Source organism: Dipodomys spectabilis, unplaced genomic scaffold, assembly GCF_019054845.1.
Source record: "Dipodomys spectabilis isolate Male_0828 unplaced genomic scaffold, ASM1905484v1 ptg000329l, whole genome shotgun sequence".
Lineage (NCBI taxonomy): Eukaryota > Metazoa > Chordata > Mammalia > Rodentia > Heteromyidae > Dipodomys > Dipodomys spectabilis.
In genome coordinates, this window is record NW_024871006.1 from 1,748,900 (window position 1) to 1,766,479 (window position 17,580).

A 17,580-nucleotide genomic window follows, 5' to 3' on the forward strand; every position below is an offset into this window, starting at 1 on the left:
TCAGGCTAAAGGTTAGGAAAATGACTTTAAATCCATCACCACTTGTAAAGTATAATAAAGACTATATTGCTTGTTGTTTGTCAATCAATGTCTCCAAGGCTTAATATTTAATTTAAAATTTAAGGATATAAAATGTCACATTTTTAGTAAAGGAAAAAGTCAGGAAAGATCAAAGGAAGAAGAACAGGATTGAGATTAGAAATCCTTTTTAAGCCAAAATGACAACATCTTCATAAGTTAGTATTAATCCTTTAATTATAAATTTCAAAGGTTTAAGTAGTTTCTATGACCTTAGCCTTGAATAATTATGCCATATGGAGCTTTTCTTAAATTTGAAAAAGATGCTGAATTGTTGCTCCGAGTCTTTTAATGACTCCAGGCTGGCAGAATTCCAGTATAATCCTTCAGATACCACTTAAAATTACAGAGCAAGAACCTGAGCTGGTAAGTGCTATGCCCAATTCTTAAGAGCTTTGTTTTGGGTGGAGTATGTTTCAGAAAATAATGTGTTGGTATATTTTTAAATACCAAAATACTAAGCTTAAAATGACTGTAAGGGTTATATTCACAAAGGAAAAGATAAATAGTAGATCAGGCTGAATACAGATTGACAACAAAATTTTTCTCTATATCTTAAATAAAAGGTGAATGTCAAAAGTATTTGCCACAATGATGATAAGGTTTTTACAATTCTCATTATAAAAGGATGCAAGAGGTTTTTCTTTGTTGTTGTTGTTGTCAATGTACTACGTGATTTCTTTTTTTTTCTTTTGTGTTTTCCCCCCTATGGTTTATCCCCTGTTGTCACTGCGTTCAATTCTGGCACCCTGGGTATTGTATGTATGTTTATCCGAACTAAGGAAGGGAAGGGGAACAACAAAATGGTGAGACAAAGGACAAAGGGGGAACCTATGCAACAATGATACTCACAAAATAACATGTTGGAAATGATCTGTACAACGTGGGGGAGACAATGGGGGTTAAAGGAAAAAGGGAGAAAACGAGGGAAGATGTAACAAATTAGACAGGAAATGTACTCACTACCTTACTTATGTAACTGTAACCCCTCTGTACATATCCTTAACAATACAATTTTACAAAAGAGGTTTATATGAGTTAATGAGGAAAACATCAGGAACCTCAAAGGGGAGAAAACTGGCCAAGGACATTATGCTTTGTGTTGAAGTTATTAAGGAATATGAGGAAATGACAATACTAACATCACAAAGGACTATCTGACTACAAAGATATACTTGTCCTATCCAAAGTATAATAAGTTGAAATAAAATTTACCCACATTCCTATGTACAGAAGCTATACTGAATTTCTGTTATCATTCTTTTATTTGTTCACTTTGTATTAAATGCATGCCTGTTTTGTACAAAGAACTGTACTTAATCCTAAAGTTTTGGAAACTACTATTGTACAAGCCATACTCTCTACTCAGTCCATGTCTTCTCTCGATTTAAAAGTGTTAAGCTTTGTTCCCTCTCCTTAGATGCTCCTCTTTCTCCTCAAGTCCCTATATCCTCACTAGGTTTCTCAGTGCCACTATTCTGTCAGCTAAAATTACTTCTGTTCTCTTGCACAACTTTCTCAGTGCACTTCAGGAGCATCCCATTCTTCAGACTCATGCTATCTAGATTCTTCCTCTAGCTATAAGACTCCAGTGTTACCAGAGATCTCCTGCCCACCTATTCCACCTTCAGCTTAGATGTTTCTTCTTTTTTAAATTTAATTTTATTATAAAGGTAATGTACAGAGGGGTTACAATTACATAAATAAGGTAATAAGAACATTTCTTGCTGAACATTGTTGAAGCTCCTCACTGTGCAGACTACAGTGGCCCTCTACCAAGAAAATATACACTAAGTTTAGCTATATGTCTTCTCAAGTCTTTCACAGAACTTCTCTTTACCAATCTTCTTCTTCCTTCCTCCCTAAGCAAAAGATATGTTACCGGTTCCCTATACTCTTACTGGCGGCTAGCACCTACCACCAGGCAGGTTTTCCAAGGCAGCAATGATATAGAAATGAACTGACAGACAATGTCCTGTTCTTGGAGAATATAATCTAGTGGAAGAAGAGAATCGAGAATAAACAAGTGGGCACAAATAAATAAAAAAGATAATACATAGATAGTAAGATGAGTTAGAAGACAATGAGGCAGGAGCAAAGACAGTTACATAGGTGAGAGTTTAGAGGCAGAGCTATCGTCTGAGAAATGCAGAATGATGAGAAGGAACCTGGTTATATGAAAATCAGAAGGTGATAGGTATAAGGATTTAGACAGGAGTGTATGGCACATCTCAGGAAGAGACTAGTGTCTTGTGCATCTGGATGCTTGTAGCCAAGATGCTGAGGTGGGCCTGTAATGAGGATGCTATTAAGACCCTAGTACATTGCACACTGCCAATTATCTTCCATTCTCTATGAGTCCTTTTCTCATGTACTTTCAAATGTTCAAGACATGCTCACTGTAAAATTACACTCTCTATAGGTCTAGCTGCTCTTTGGAACTCTTAGTTGCTAACATGAACATCAAATTTTCCCTCATCTCCACTGCCTCATTCATCTTTTGCAAGAGCATTTCTGTCTACACTATCACTTTTAGGGCTCTGCCCAAGATCATCAATGGCTGCTCTGTTTTAAGCCCAGGGACCTCTCCTCAACCTTCATTCTTCCCGATTTTATGTCATACTCTTGACAATCTTCCTTTCCAACACTCTTTCCCTCTATTTCCATGAAAACACAATATTCTCATATTTCTTCTACCTTGATGAATCTTCTTTGTCCCCAACCTCCTAAGCAGTTTTTCTCTCTTCCCCTTCCCCTTGCCTCTCTCTCCCTGCCTCCATCTTTCTCCTCTCTCCTACGTAGCTACTTCTCCACAATCTCACTCACTTCCAGGCCTTCAGGCAGTGCCCTCCTCTGTGGGCATCTTCCATTGCTACTTTGCCCAGTCCTGAAATATTCCTTTTGGACTCACAGCTGAGTGAAGGCAGCCCTTCAGATTTCACATATTTCTACTTCATCTTCTTCTTCTCCACACTAGTAACTCTTCCTATGTCTCCACTGGAATTTACATTTAACATATCTAATTAATTCAATTTCTGCAGTGATTTGTCAAATCGCCTCTGTACTGCTGCACTGGGGCACGTGCACTACCTCACATGTCCAAACCTCAGGTCTCTGTCAAGCCTTCTCCTGCCCCATCACCTTGCCAACACTAACAGAATGACTTCCCCAAGTCACCTGAATCTTGACACTTTGCTTCACAGAAACCTTCATAGCATCTCACCATTTTTACCCCATGCAGCCAAAATACTAATCATAGGTTTGGAAACTTTCAATGATCCCTATTCTATCTTTCAGCATGATTCCTATAGCATTATTTCCTTTTCAATCTATCTGCCATGGAAAAAGATTTATTTACTCTTGTTTTTGTTTTTCCTATGTCTTGAAATACCATCCTGTATACCTACTAGTCAGAATCTGGCATATTGACTATCTAGTTCTGGTTAATTTCCTAAGTAGGAAATAATTTCCCTCTCCACTTTGCATCACAATTATCTGCATGTATGTGCATGTAGTTCTACCTTCTGCTCTGTATTACATTATACTATTTTTGAGGACAATAATTACTGTCATTTTTTTTCTTTTTATCCTTACAATGTCTGGGGGAAAATCTTCCTGGTATATTGAAAATATTTCAGAAATTCTGCCATATCGATTACCAATAATTTCTGATACTGTTTCTAAAAATTCATCTGTAACCTGTAAGTTACACATATAACTCTACATTGGAAAAGCTTACCTCCTACTTAAAAGAGACATTTGAAATGTTAATATACAATGTAAAAACCAAAGGCCTAAATTGGATGTTTTATTAGTCTGGTTTTGGTATGTCTAGTTTTCTTAAGTCAAAGTATACTAGTATCAGTGCCATTTAAGAACTTTGGTTTTAGCAGTGCCTTGAACTGCTAGCAGAAGTATTTGAGGCCAAGAGTTAACAGACAAGGTAAGGGCCATACACTGTCACTCTATCTCAGGTTCTTTTATATGTCATCATTAGGAGTCTGAGACCATTTTGTTTGAGGACATTCCTGAAACTATGTATTTTAACACTGTGTATTTAAACTGTTCATTTTATTTTGTATCACTTTACAGAATTATCATTCATATATACATCTAGATGTTTCAAAGACATCGCAGCCTCAACACACCATGAAAGGGCTTCTTGCTCTTGTAGTCTTTGCAAAAAAGGGCAGCTCCACCTGTCCACTGTCTTGGACAAGTAGTCCCAATGTCATACGGACTCATTCCAGCCTCTCTCATGCCCACATCTAAACTAATGGTAAATTCTATCAGTCCTACCTTTACAACAAATCCTAAATATTTTTTTCATCATTGTCACAGCTAGCTACCGCCAGAGCCCACAACTATCACCCTCTATTTAAATTACTGCAATAGTCTCTTAACTGGTATCCCTCCTTCCTCTTTTGCTCTCAGTTCAGTTAATTTCAAACATACAGTTAGAACAAATCAAATAAGAGACACATTGTATCACACTCTGTTCAAATTCTGCAAGGCCTTAAAGCAAACGCCTAGTCATGATGTTAAAGCAAAGCACTCTCTGTGGTTCTCGAAGACCTACAGGACATGCTCCTGGGTCCTGATGGTTCTACTTCAGGTTCAGCAACTTTCCTTTTTTTTCACATTCATCATTTCAAGCCAGGAACAACTCCTCCCCATCCCACACACACTCCCATACTATTCTTCCAGGAAGTCTCTGCCTTCTTAGGGCTTCATTTCCCTTTATTTTTGGGTTCAGGAATGCCATGCTAAGGGCAAAGTCTAGTAAAATGCTACTTTCCAATGAATTAAGGTATGATAAGGCAAGCCAGGCTCACAATCTACATAAAACCAGTGGAGTAATGCCAAGTAGAGTGGTATGTATTGTGTGAGGGCTCAATACTATTTGTAGCTAAAGATGAGGCAAAAAAGTTTGAAGAGGATTAGATGATTCCTAAATAACCCTTTTCAAATTGCTTATTCCAAAGATACAGATGGATAATCACTGCTCATACCTATTAAGATTAATAGCAATTCATATTTAGTATCTGATTAAAATATTTACTGACTTAGAACATCAAAAAATATATCTGAGATTTTTTCCTTGAGCATAATAAGTCAACCCAAAATGTGTAAACATTGCATTTATATTTACTTCAGAAAAATATAATTTTAAATAAACTTTTCTTATTCCTACTAAAACATCAACCTGGGAAAACAAGTCATCCTTTAATATATTAAAGTGTTATTTAAGAAAACTATAAAGTCGCTGGGCGCCAGTGGCTCACACCTATAATCCTAGCTACTTAGGAGGCTGAGATCTGAGGACTGCGGTTCAAAGCCAGCCCAGTCAGGAAAGTCCATGAGACTCTTATCTCCAATAAAGCACTAGAAAACTGGAAGTGGCACTGTGGCTCAAGGGGCAGAGCATTCGCCTTGAGCTGAAGAGCAGAGGGGTAGCGCCCAGGCCCAGAGTTCAAACAAAACAAAACAAAACAAAAAAAAAAAACCCTATAAAATCTAGAGGTGATTATTAGACAACCTAAGGAAAATGTGAAACTTAGTCTTAACTTAGAAAAATCCAGGACTACATCCCAAGTATTCATAATTAAGAAATAATAAACAATATTATTTTTATCACAATGTGTATTTAACTACTGTGGACTAGAATCTTGCATATAATCCTTTCCATGAAAGTCAAAGGAAGAGTTCAGGAATTCCTTGCATTATTTGGTGTTGCTTAAGACCCAGAGCAGGACACTTAAAATTGTTGATCTAAAAGTTTACAAATTTGAAAAGTGATCTCATGTTTACTATCTTTTAGGAATTAAATATCACAGTGACTATAATGTATTTTAGAGTAAATATCAGAGTGGTGGCAGTGCATTTTAAACATAGGTTTTAACTGTCCAGTAAAATTTTCTGTTAGGAAACTCACCTTTTCCAGAGTCATCTCTGTCTCAGCTGCATGAGTCTTTTTCAGCTCCATTTTCATCTTTTCTGATTCAGCCTTCAGCTTGTTGACAGTAGTCTCGTGGTCCCTTGCAGCTCTTTGCTTTTCTTCTTCACGAAGAAGACCAAGCTCTACCAGCTGCTGCTTCCGCTGAGAGTTCACGTTAATCAGTTCTTCTCTCAATTTGTGAACCTGGGCCTCCATATCCGCAATGACCTTGTTCAGAAAAGATAAGCAGAGGATATAAATAAGAAAGTCACAGAGAAGAAAGCACATGGCTGATAAATAAAGTAAGAAAATTACATTGTAAGCAGTTCACTTTTTTCTTCCTTTTTCTCTCCTTCACTTTGCTTTCCTCATTCCCCAATCCTGTGTTATCCCCTCTCACCTTGAGCATTTTTACCACGTATCTGTTTCTTGGAATGATTTATTGCCTAGTTTTACTTGTTTCTAAATCTATATAAATGGAATATTGCATGACTTCTTCTGAACTTGCTTTGTCAAGTATTCAGCATCATCATGTTACGGAAATTTGTTTATATATTACCGAATTTTGTTTTGTTTTTTGTTTTAAGGACATTGAGCATACTGAAGTTTGAGTCAATGAATGTATTATTTCTTCTGTTCATTCTCTGAAAATTATTGGGACTAATGGCATGCTCTGTAGTCAAGCATATGTATGATTATTAATAAATATGTATTCTGTATTTTCTATACTTTTTGAGTGTCATATTCCATACCTTACCTTTTCATTGGATCACACTTGTATGCTGTCCTTCTCCTCTTTTTCTTCTTACTATCACTATTACTGTGTTTTTGTATCAGCATCTCATTAAATAGCTGAGGCTTACATGAAACTCACTATGTAGTCCAACTTGGCCCTGAACTGAAATCCTTCTATATCAGCCTCACAAGTACTGCCTGGCAGAGAGACAGAGACACAGAGACAGACAGACAAAGAGAGAGAGAGAGAGAGGTATGACTCTCCCATTATACTGGTAGATTTATCTATATCCTTTCGAATCTCTGCTGTTTTCCTTTATATAGTTTGGTGTTATAAGGCCAATATGAGTATTATGTTTTACTTGTTGATTGACTTTTTATGATCAAATAATAACCAGCTTCTCCAGTATTGGTTTTTGTCATAAGTCCACTTTTGTCTGAGATCAGCAGATTTGAACAGCAGCTCTTTGGAAAGGTGATGCACAGAGGGATTACAGTTACAGTAATGAGTACTGTACAGTGCAGTAATGAGGGCTCCTTGGCACAGGTCTGAACTTCTTAAGATACAAAATCACAACAAATCAAAGCAAGACTAGATAAATGGGTTTGCATCAAACTGAAGAGTTTCTGCATAGCAAAGGACATAACTAGCAAGATAAATAAAAAGACCACAGAATGGGAGAAAATCTTTACTAGCTATACATCAGACAAGGGAGGGGGAAAATTGGGAAGGAATGAGGGAGGGGGTGTTACTGTTCAAAAAGACCTATGGTTGGTAATTTTAACTGACTTAAATTTCTTTAAGTATAGATTATATATTAAATAAGTCTATTTTCCATCTGCTGTCTGGTAATTATAGTAGCTCAAGACTTTAAGGGTTCAGCTATTCACAATTTCTGAAGGTCTGGTTAATAGTAGTTTCTCATTTCAATTCCATGGTGTCTCATGAACATTGAAAGTGTGTTCTCCAGCCATGATAGCATATAAAGTAAACCTGGAGACACCACAGATAACTTTAAAATAAGTTCTCAGCCTCAAACTTTTCAGAATACTTTGATGATGTGATTTAATTCAAGTAGCATCCTTATGAAGACTGCCTTATATTTGTGGGCAATACAATGAGTGCTAAGTTTTGAGACATAATTTTTCTATTTCTGGTTCACCATACAGTATTAAATAAGGACCCTCAACTTCTTTTATATCAATAATTACCACCATCTTCTCCAGTACTGGGTTTGCTATAATTTAATTTTGCCTGAAATCATCAGATTTGAATGACAAATCCAGATTTGAATGACAAATCTGATATGCCAGCTGTATACATGTTGGTGTCATGAAGGACTTCCTTCCTGAAATAGGCACAAGACTTTGTTTATTAGTCCTGTGTGTCCCTAAGATTGGAGGCAAAACCACAAAGCACATCTAAGTTCATGTTCCCTCAGTTTAGAAAAGATCCTCAAATGGACAGCTTCCTTCCTGTTGTGCTTCTATCTCCAAGTTTTGGTCCTATTTGGTTTTTAGTCTCTTGAGCATCCAAATTACTGTAAGAGCTTGTGAGTACAGTAAAAAAAGGTGTTCTTCACCAAAAGATTAAAAAGCAATATGAAAAACGATTGAATTTTTAAAAAATATAACCTTTTAGCTATTTTCAAGGAAATTTGACAGGGAACCTAATCTGCAGTACCAGATGAACTGTCAGTTCAGGTGTAAGAAAATGTCTTATTACCAATGCATTAGTTTTGAATGTAAAAATTTCCAGAACATAATGTTAACTGTATTAAGTACTTCCAACAAGTTATTCATACAGCAAGCAACATTTACCTGACTGGAAACCAGAAAAGCTCAAAAGATAATACAGTAATACAAAAGTAAGTAAGATGTTGAGAATCGTAATACAAAGCTAAGTGGTAAAAAAGGCTTTAAAAATAAACAATAATTACTATTAATAAATTTATAATTTTCAGTATTAATAACTACAGTATTTCTATATGACAAATAACTGCTAGATGTTAATTTTCACTAGGTATCATATTTTCCTAAGCTCTGTAGCAACCCAGTATGATATAAAGTTACCCTTATTTTGAATTATAACTAGTACTTCCCCTATTGACTGCTTTTCCCAACTCTTAGATTGAGGCACATTACAGATGGCTAGACAAACATATTTATGCCAAATGCTTGATAATAACAAATCTGTACCCTTGAGGGTGGAGATAATAGAATGTTCATTTTCTTGTTTTAGCTCTAAAACTGCTAACTTGAAACAGTCTCACAGGAATGTGAAGGACGACTTCACATAAAAGGCTGTTCTCACAAATGTGTACTGGAAAAGAATTTCTTTTTCCTGTGATGTTTTAAAGCTTTTTATTTTCTCTTTCATAGATGTATTGATACCTGCATATCAATATACAGCTATAGATGAATTGTCCTTGAGAATAAAGTCTCTTGCCTTTTGTCCCTTGTTTTATAATGATTAGTTCAAACTCAATAACTGAGAAAAATAAACAAGAAGAGGTAGTCAATTCAATCAAATCCTGAAAAGATGAGAAATTTCTTAACAGTAAACTGACTTAAGCAGTGATAATGGTGATGCTTTAATAGAGCAAAACAAGAGGAATGCAAAGGTATGATGCCTGTGTGCCTCTGAGGATCATACAAAATAATATTTACTGAAATGAACTCCAAGAAATGGCAACAAGAGGTTTTGTCTTTGTTGCTGTTTTTCTTTTCTTTTTTGCGTATCATTTGTTTATATGTCTTTGGGAAGGTAAGGGAGGCACAGAAATCGAGGAACAAATTCAGCAGTTGTACTCACTAAGTACTATGTTAAAAATGAACTATACAACTTGTGAGTGGGGATGGGAGGGAAAAATCCAGAGAGTGAGAGGGAAGGGGTGACATTGTCTAAAAAGAAATGTACTCTACCGGACTTATGTGACTGTAACCCTTCTGTGCATCACCTTTATAATAACAATAAAACAATGAACAAATTCCTAGCAATATCAAGATGGCTAGATGAGCTGCTGATTGCCATTTCCCAAAATCAACCCCAGAGAAATAGTAGGAAGCATGAATCTAGGCATTAATGGTAACAAGAGGAATAAAAGAAACAAAATTAACTTCTGAGAGGCTCCTGGGTAGAATAAAGGCAATCCTGGACTAAAGAAAGTGTATGTGAAGGAAGGGAAAGGGATGCAACCCAGGGAGACAAACACTGGGAAGCAGCTGAAAGCAAGCACCCACTACTACTGCTGCCACTTACTTTTGTTGTCATGGACAACCTTATCCGGGATATCTGTACCAATGACAAGTACTCATACATAGATGTCTGAGAATAAATTATGATGATATTTTGCTTTTAGGATATATTATCCAAGTTATTTGGTCTGATGGGAGTGGTAGCTCAAGCCTGTCATCCCAGCTACTTGGGAGACAGAGATTGGGGGATTGTGGCTCATGCCAGTCTATGCATAAAAGTTTGTGAGACTCTATTTCAACCAATTATTGGTCATGGTGGTGTTCACCTGTTATCCCAGTTACATAGGAAAGCACAATGTCCAGGCACAGGTGCAAGTACCTGTCATTCTCAGACAAACTGGAAAGTTCAAGTTGGGAGGATAAAAACCCAAGTCTTTCCAGGCATTGGGACCTCACCTCAAAAACAATGTAAAAAGGTTGGAGCTGTGGCTCAAGTGGCACAAGGTCCTGTGTTCAATTCATACCATTGCCAGAACACAGAAAAAAAGTTATTGGCTCAAAACAACAATTTTTTCAACATTTTCCAAATTGCTCTACAAAAATACTGAATCCATTTTAAATGTGAGCAACATTTGTACCCTTTTCTCAACCACTATGTTGCACTCCATCTAGTTACTTGTATTAGCTGATTAGATGATGCTGACTTGGAGAGCATTTTTAATTACTTTAATATGATAAGCACTAGCTTTGGTCCAATGGTGATTTCCAAATTATACAACTATACTAAAAATTCATTAATTAATTATGAGAGAAATTAAATATTAACTGAAAGAACTGGAGGCTGAAGGTTTCCTTCACTTCAATCATTAACATGTGCTGATAACCAGAGTGATAAAAGTGGCAAGATCAAATAAAATAGATGAATTTATTTCTTTTAATATTACAATGAGTTATCAAATTTCATTATGTGATGACATGAAAGCTAAATTTCACGAGTTCATGAAGTTTGTGTCTCTAAGAGACACACTACAAAAACAACTTTTATCAATCTGACTTTTAATTAGTAGTTAAAAACACACAGACAGACCAGTTTCCTAAGAAAGCCTGCAACTCTCAAAACCAGCCTAAATCTGTCAAGTTCTGCAAATGAAGGGTAGGCTTAAAGATCCTATAAACAATTATGAATGTCCAAGATTATTGTCAAACTAGCACCAAACAAAATTTTAAATGAATTTTGCATTTCATGAAAGTATCCAAGTTGATAGTATGTTCAATTGGATTATTTTCCAAATGGAATAAATACTGTTGAAGCACTTTTAGGGTCAAGACAAATAAATTTCTTGATATATGAAGGTAACTGAATATTCATGAATATTCATGAACACTCACAAGAAGCTGAAATATTTTCATGTGCCAGTGTTTAATTTGCTATTTTATTACATATTTATCAAGACTTACAATATAGAAATAATATAGACACCACTCTGTTTGTGTATAATCTATAAGGCACCCCTCTCCCCACATGTGACCTACTAGCAGACACGCACGCACATGCATATATGTACACATGCCTTAGAAAGAGGAGAAAAAAGGCCATGAGTTCTCCATTTGAAAAAGGAAAAGGAAACTTGGTAAAAAGATTTAGTATAGATATTAAAGGACTGTGAGTGCTAGGAATGGATTAAATACATTCTAGCAAGAGGAAGGCCAACACCTGGGAAAAGAGTAGAATGGAGGGAAATGCAATTTCAGAAGTAGAACAAGTAAAGACTAAACAACTAATGCAAGGGGGATGAGGAATATTGGTGATTTAATACACTTGAGCCAGTTTTTCAGATTAGATTTAGTAAAAATAACTAAATATTGCATGATAGGTAATCTTCACTGTTTCTTTTTTCACAGGAAGAGAAACAAAGGGGAAATTGAAACATCACATCAGTAGAGTTTCCTGTGCTGAAGGCAGGAAAGTGAATAAGCATACCCAAAAAGCAAGGCACCTTTGAGGACAAATGTCCTTATCAACCCTGCAGCTTCTGAGCACAAATCATGACATGGCTGGATTAAACCAGAGAACAGGGAGTCGGACTAGTGTGGCTCCGGATCAAACGTTCTCTACTTTGCTAAAGCAAACACAAATACCTTCCAGGAAAAGCTTCTTCAGTTCAATGTCTTCACATTCCTCCAAGTACGTTATATTAGAATATGAGTTCACAATAAAAATCACAAGGTCTAGAAGGATTACTATGGTTAGCAGAAATAGATTCTCCTCATCAAACATTTCAGATATTGTGAAAATCAGACAGTTAAACAAAGAATGGGTCAAAAAATAAGGAAGTCAGAATTAAGAGAATATCATTCCCCCAAGTAAAATTTTGTACACATAGGACAAGTGATTTAAGGCAGTTTAAATACAGTAGATGAGAGAAGTAAAACAAAAGAGAAAAGGGAATAAATTATTACCTACAGTCTAGCACAGTGACATCACCAGGTAACAAACTAAAGGAGAGACATTTAAAGCTATGGAAGGTAAATTGGGATGTCAAATGAGAGGGTAAAGGTTTGGAAGGTAAATTTGGATATATGTATATGTATATGTATATATATATATACATATACATACATACAAACACATATACATATACATATAAATATATAATTGGAATTTTGTAAGGAGAAAAAAAGAGAAAAAGAGTGGAATATGGGAAGATCTGAAACATGATGGCTGAGAACAAGAATTCAGATTAGTGAGTATTTGCCAGAGGGATGAGAAGGAAGAATGGTAGGGAGGAAGATGTCATTTTCTTAGTGTTTACAAGAGGCAGTATGCTAAGTAGAATAAGCCGGACACAGAAATAAAAATACTGGATGGTCTCACTAACATGTGGGATCTAAACAAATAACAAACTATACAAAGAAAGAGAGAACAACCATGGCATTGGTCCTGATGAGGTGTGCGGGGAGAGGGAGGGAATGGGTACAGATCTGTAGAATTTAGAGATCTAATAGAATGAGAATTAAGGGTGATAAATGTTATGGGAATCAAACTGAGTGAATCTACAACAAAAGAAGGGCATTTGTTTCACTAGACTAACAATTTGTTATCTATTCATTTTCCATAACATCATTTTGTATGCCTTAATTGTGTATAATAAAGTTTATTTCAAAAAAGAAAAAAAGGCAAGAAGCAATGAAGGAAGGAAGTAGAAGCATGAGTCAGCTTTCTAAAATTTCACTAATCAACACATCTTTCCTAAAATTAATTTTATTCCATAAGTAATACATTAATATATCCTTACTGCAAAAATATTTCATAAAATATGAATGATATAAAAAGTCACCTAATCCCTCATTTAAAAAATTATTAGCCTATACTAAAGCTCATAGGAAAGGTAAAAGACATGAATGAGCCAATACACTATTATGATTCAAACTATATGATTTCAAGACCCACTACAGTAATTAAGATAAAATTCTATAACTTAAAACATTCATACTCTACTGTACCACTCTGATACCTATAGATATTTCATGAATCTAATGTTTGTATGTCAGCTTAATAGAAAACTATTTATACTTTTTGGATTTACCCTGGAGTATATTTAAGAGTAGTCCTTTAATGTTAATTCTTCTGTGAGCTAGCTAAGCGCAATACTTGCAAAAGTGTAGACATGTAGATGAAATGTAACAGCAAGTCTAGAAACAGACCTACATTAAATATACTCAACACATCTTTAATAAAGAACCAAAGGTCAGACAACGGAGACCAACAGTTTTCCAATAAATGATTCAAGAGCAATTAAGTATTCACATGCAAAAAACTAAGATAAAGAACCTAGATACAGCTCTCATACCTTTCATGAAAATTAATTATCAAAAATCAGGACCATATACTTAAAAGTAAAGCACAAAACTTTAAAATTTATGAAGAGCTGAAGTTATATGTAGGCTTGATAGTAGAATGCTTGCTTAGTATGCAAAAGGCCCTAGTTTTTTGATCCTCATCACCACACATACAAAAGATAAAAACAAAAATTAATCAAAAATAAAAACCTGAGAAGAAAATGTAGGAGGAAGTGTGATAGAATTTGACTATTGCAATGCACTTGCATATACAATACCAACATAATTCATGAAATAAATACTGATAATTAGGACAACTTGAAAAACTTCTCTGTGAAAAACATGTTGAGTATGAAAGATAGACAGAGATGATAATGGATTTGTATCCAAAATATGCAAGAAATTTAATGAAACTACAGGGAAAAAAGGGCAAATCACCATTCTAGTAGGAATTTCCATCAGGCATATACATAGGTATATATTAATATATATATATATACACAAATACATATCTACATAAACACATAAGTATCAACACATTACAAGAAATTGGTAGTATCAAAGAGTTATCTTTGATAACACTGCAATTGAAACACCAAATGACGACCAAATAAAAACAAACCAAAGCAAATATAATTCCCCATATTCTTTGAAATAAAAAAAACTTTTAGGAAAACCTGTAATCCCAGACTTGAGACAAAAGAGGTTTCAGTTAGAGGCTGATCTGGGCAGTTAATGAGCTCTTATATCAGAATAAAAATTGTAACACAAGAGCTGTGGGGGAGGGAGAAAGGCTCAAATGGTACATTTCTCTAGCACGTAAGAGGCAATGGCTTCAATCCCAAGAAGCACAACCCCCCCGCCCCCAACACTTTATAACCTAAGACAAAATTAAGATGGATTTTTAAGTAGTTAGATAGGAAAAAGACACATGATGCTTTTTACAATGGCACTAATTGAGAGGGCCAGATAAGAAGTAATATAGTGAGTATAAGACACTTTATGCACCTTTTTTGTGGCTTAGAAATTCTGAATCAGGGGAGAAGGATTGGGACTGGGGGGGGGGAGGGGGGAGGCTGGGAAGGGATGTGAAGGGTAAACAAAGGAGGAGGCTGCAATGCTTGATAAGAAATGTATGCATTATCCTGCCCATGTAATTGTAACCCCTCTGTACAGTACGTTCACAAATAAAATAAAATAAATTAATTAAAAAAATTCTGAATCATGTTACATATTTACTAACCAAAAAACAAGTTTACAACGTTCAAATAAATTATTCTAAATGACTGGCAATTAAAATATTGCTTATCAAACCTTGAAAGATAAACTTAAAATAAAGGAAATGTATAGCTTTAATGTCTAATTTATTTTAAAAGGCTAATTATTAATGACACACACAACCAACCAAGAAAAAGCAATTTTTGGTAAGATGAATTATGAAAATAAAAAGCACAAACAATATTAGGAATAAAAATAAAGCTATCACTGTTATCTACAAGAACATAATGATAACCAATGCTATAAATTTTGAAATTGACATAGATTCAGTCATCAGAGATTAAAAAATGAGGTCATACTACAAAATTTGCTATGTAAAACAAATATCTAGAAGTATATGAAATGCTAAAAGGAGACACAGCTAAACAATATAATTGAAGAAACAGAAAGGTTAAAAAGTCTTTAAAAATACTGAGCTGAAAGTTACAAATAAGTTCTAGTGATCTATGGGCCTCTCAGAAAACAAGAGAAAATTCTCTCAAACTAATTTAAATGCTATTATGATAGTAATACCAAAAGATAATAGGGATAGGAAGAGAAAATTTCCAGCCTAACTTATATATGAACATAGGCATATAATTTTAAAGTATTAGCAAATAAAGTTGGCTAACGTGTAAAAAAAAATATGCAATCACCAAGCTGTACAGAATATAAGGACTTACAAAAATGCTACTGAGCATCAAATTGTGATAAAGGGGAAAAAATTCCTAAACTACAAAGACTTACCAAGAGTGACTAAAAGAAATGGAAAATGTGAATCATCCTATAACCACTAGGAAAATTGAAACTAATCAAAAATCTTTCCAGAAACAAAGTATCAAGCCCAGATGACTCTGCTGAACTCTTCTACTAAATGTTTCAGAAAGAAACCTCACTTATACACTGAATCTTTCAGAAAACTAATGCATCAGCCAGCAAGTCCATTTATGAGGTGAACATAGCATTGATTAAAGAACATGCCCAACAGAATAACAAAAAGAAAATTTTCATCTCTGTCAACAATTATTAACAAATCATTACCAAACTGAATCCAATGAAAAAATATTATTTTAAAAACTGGATAGAAGCCTGGTGCCAGTACCTCATGCCTATAATCCTAGCTACTCAAGGATCTGATCAAAGATGTGAGGATTGCAGTTTGAAGCCAGGCTGGGCAGGAAATTGTGCGAGACTCTTATCTACAATTAAACACCAAAAGTCTGGAAGTAGAGCTGTAGCTAAAGTGGTAGAGCACTAGCCTTTAGCATAAAACCTCAGGGACAGTACCCAAGTCCTAAATTCAAGCCCTAGGACCAGCATACAGACAATCAAACACACAGAAACACAGACAGACAGACACAGACACAGACACACAGACACAGACACACACACACACACACACACACACACACACACACACACACACACGGGATGAAATTTACTCCATAAATACATTAAAAGAAAAAAATCTTAGGATTATTTCAATACACAGAGAAGCATTTGATAAAATTCACTGACATTTCCATGTATATTTCTATAAAATATATTTTAAAAAATAAACAACAGCTAAATTTTAACTTAATAGGAATTGAAAAGAATACTCAATAGATAAAGAGCATTTAATAGAAACCAGAAATTTTCACTTATTCTTCTTTATGAAGTTTTAAAAGACAGACTTGAGAGCCTGAATTCAAAATAGTGTGATGAAGAGGTGTTCATAGAATGGTGAACTCTTTGATAAAGGTGTAGACCTTTCCATATTTGGGCTATTTAGGTAGTTCAAAGTTCTTTGGTTAGCTAAGCCAATCACTGGTTTATTTGTGCGCCTGTCCAGCTGAGCATCATGGCTTCACTGACTTGTAAGGAGCTAGACTACCTATATTAGTAAGCCTTCAGTGTCCATTTCTGAATTGTAGTTTTGTTGATGAACAAGGTTTATCAAAAAGGCAGAATTATCAGCGGGAACCAATTTTAAGTTACAAAGATTTCTGATTTCTTTATCATTGGAAAGCACTTCCCCCCCACTGAAAAGGTAAGGACCCAAACAACAGGGGCCTAACCTCATTCTCCCCTCTCACTTGATATTCATTGGCAGGTTAGAATTAACATTTTACCTCACACAGAAAGAACTCCAGGACATATAAACAAACGTGACAGCTCATTCTATCAGTGCTGCATGTCAAGAAGTGTGTGCACCACTAAGGAGGGCAGATTGCCCCAGGTGCACCTGCCCGCACCTGCCAGTGCTGGAGGCTCCCTCCACCTCAGGTGGAGACATACACCTCAGAGACATACACTTTTGAAGGACCTGAATAAAAACACATTAAAGTGGAAAATATATAGAAACAAATGAATATAGTAAACACTTTATGATTTAGAACCTAAAGAAAAAGAAAGAGGTAAAAAGAATTAAAACATATAGTCTTCATAAAAACTAATGGTAGTCTATAAATTTTTTTCAAATAATTTTGAGGGGGGAAAAAACTTTTGAACAGTAGGCTTAAAAGTACAGGTTTCCATTGTGTAATCTGAGA

The 17,580-nt window shown here is 35.2% G+C and overlaps 1 protein-coding gene across 2 annotated transcripts in view; it reads right to left on the reverse strand.

Moving 5' to 3' along the window:
- The window catches only part of Cep112 (centrosomal protein 112), a 344,883-nt gene that overhangs the window by 128,496 nt on the left and 198,807 nt on the right, over positions 1-17,580 (reverse strand). For both annotated transcript variants that reach the window (XM_042665492.1, XM_042665493.1), the window contains one exon: positions 6,014-6,244. In XM_042665492.1, coding sequence (XP_042521426.1) covers positions 6,014-6,244 — 231 coding nt within the window. The remainder of the gene's footprint in view (positions 1-6,013; positions 6,245-17,580) is intronic.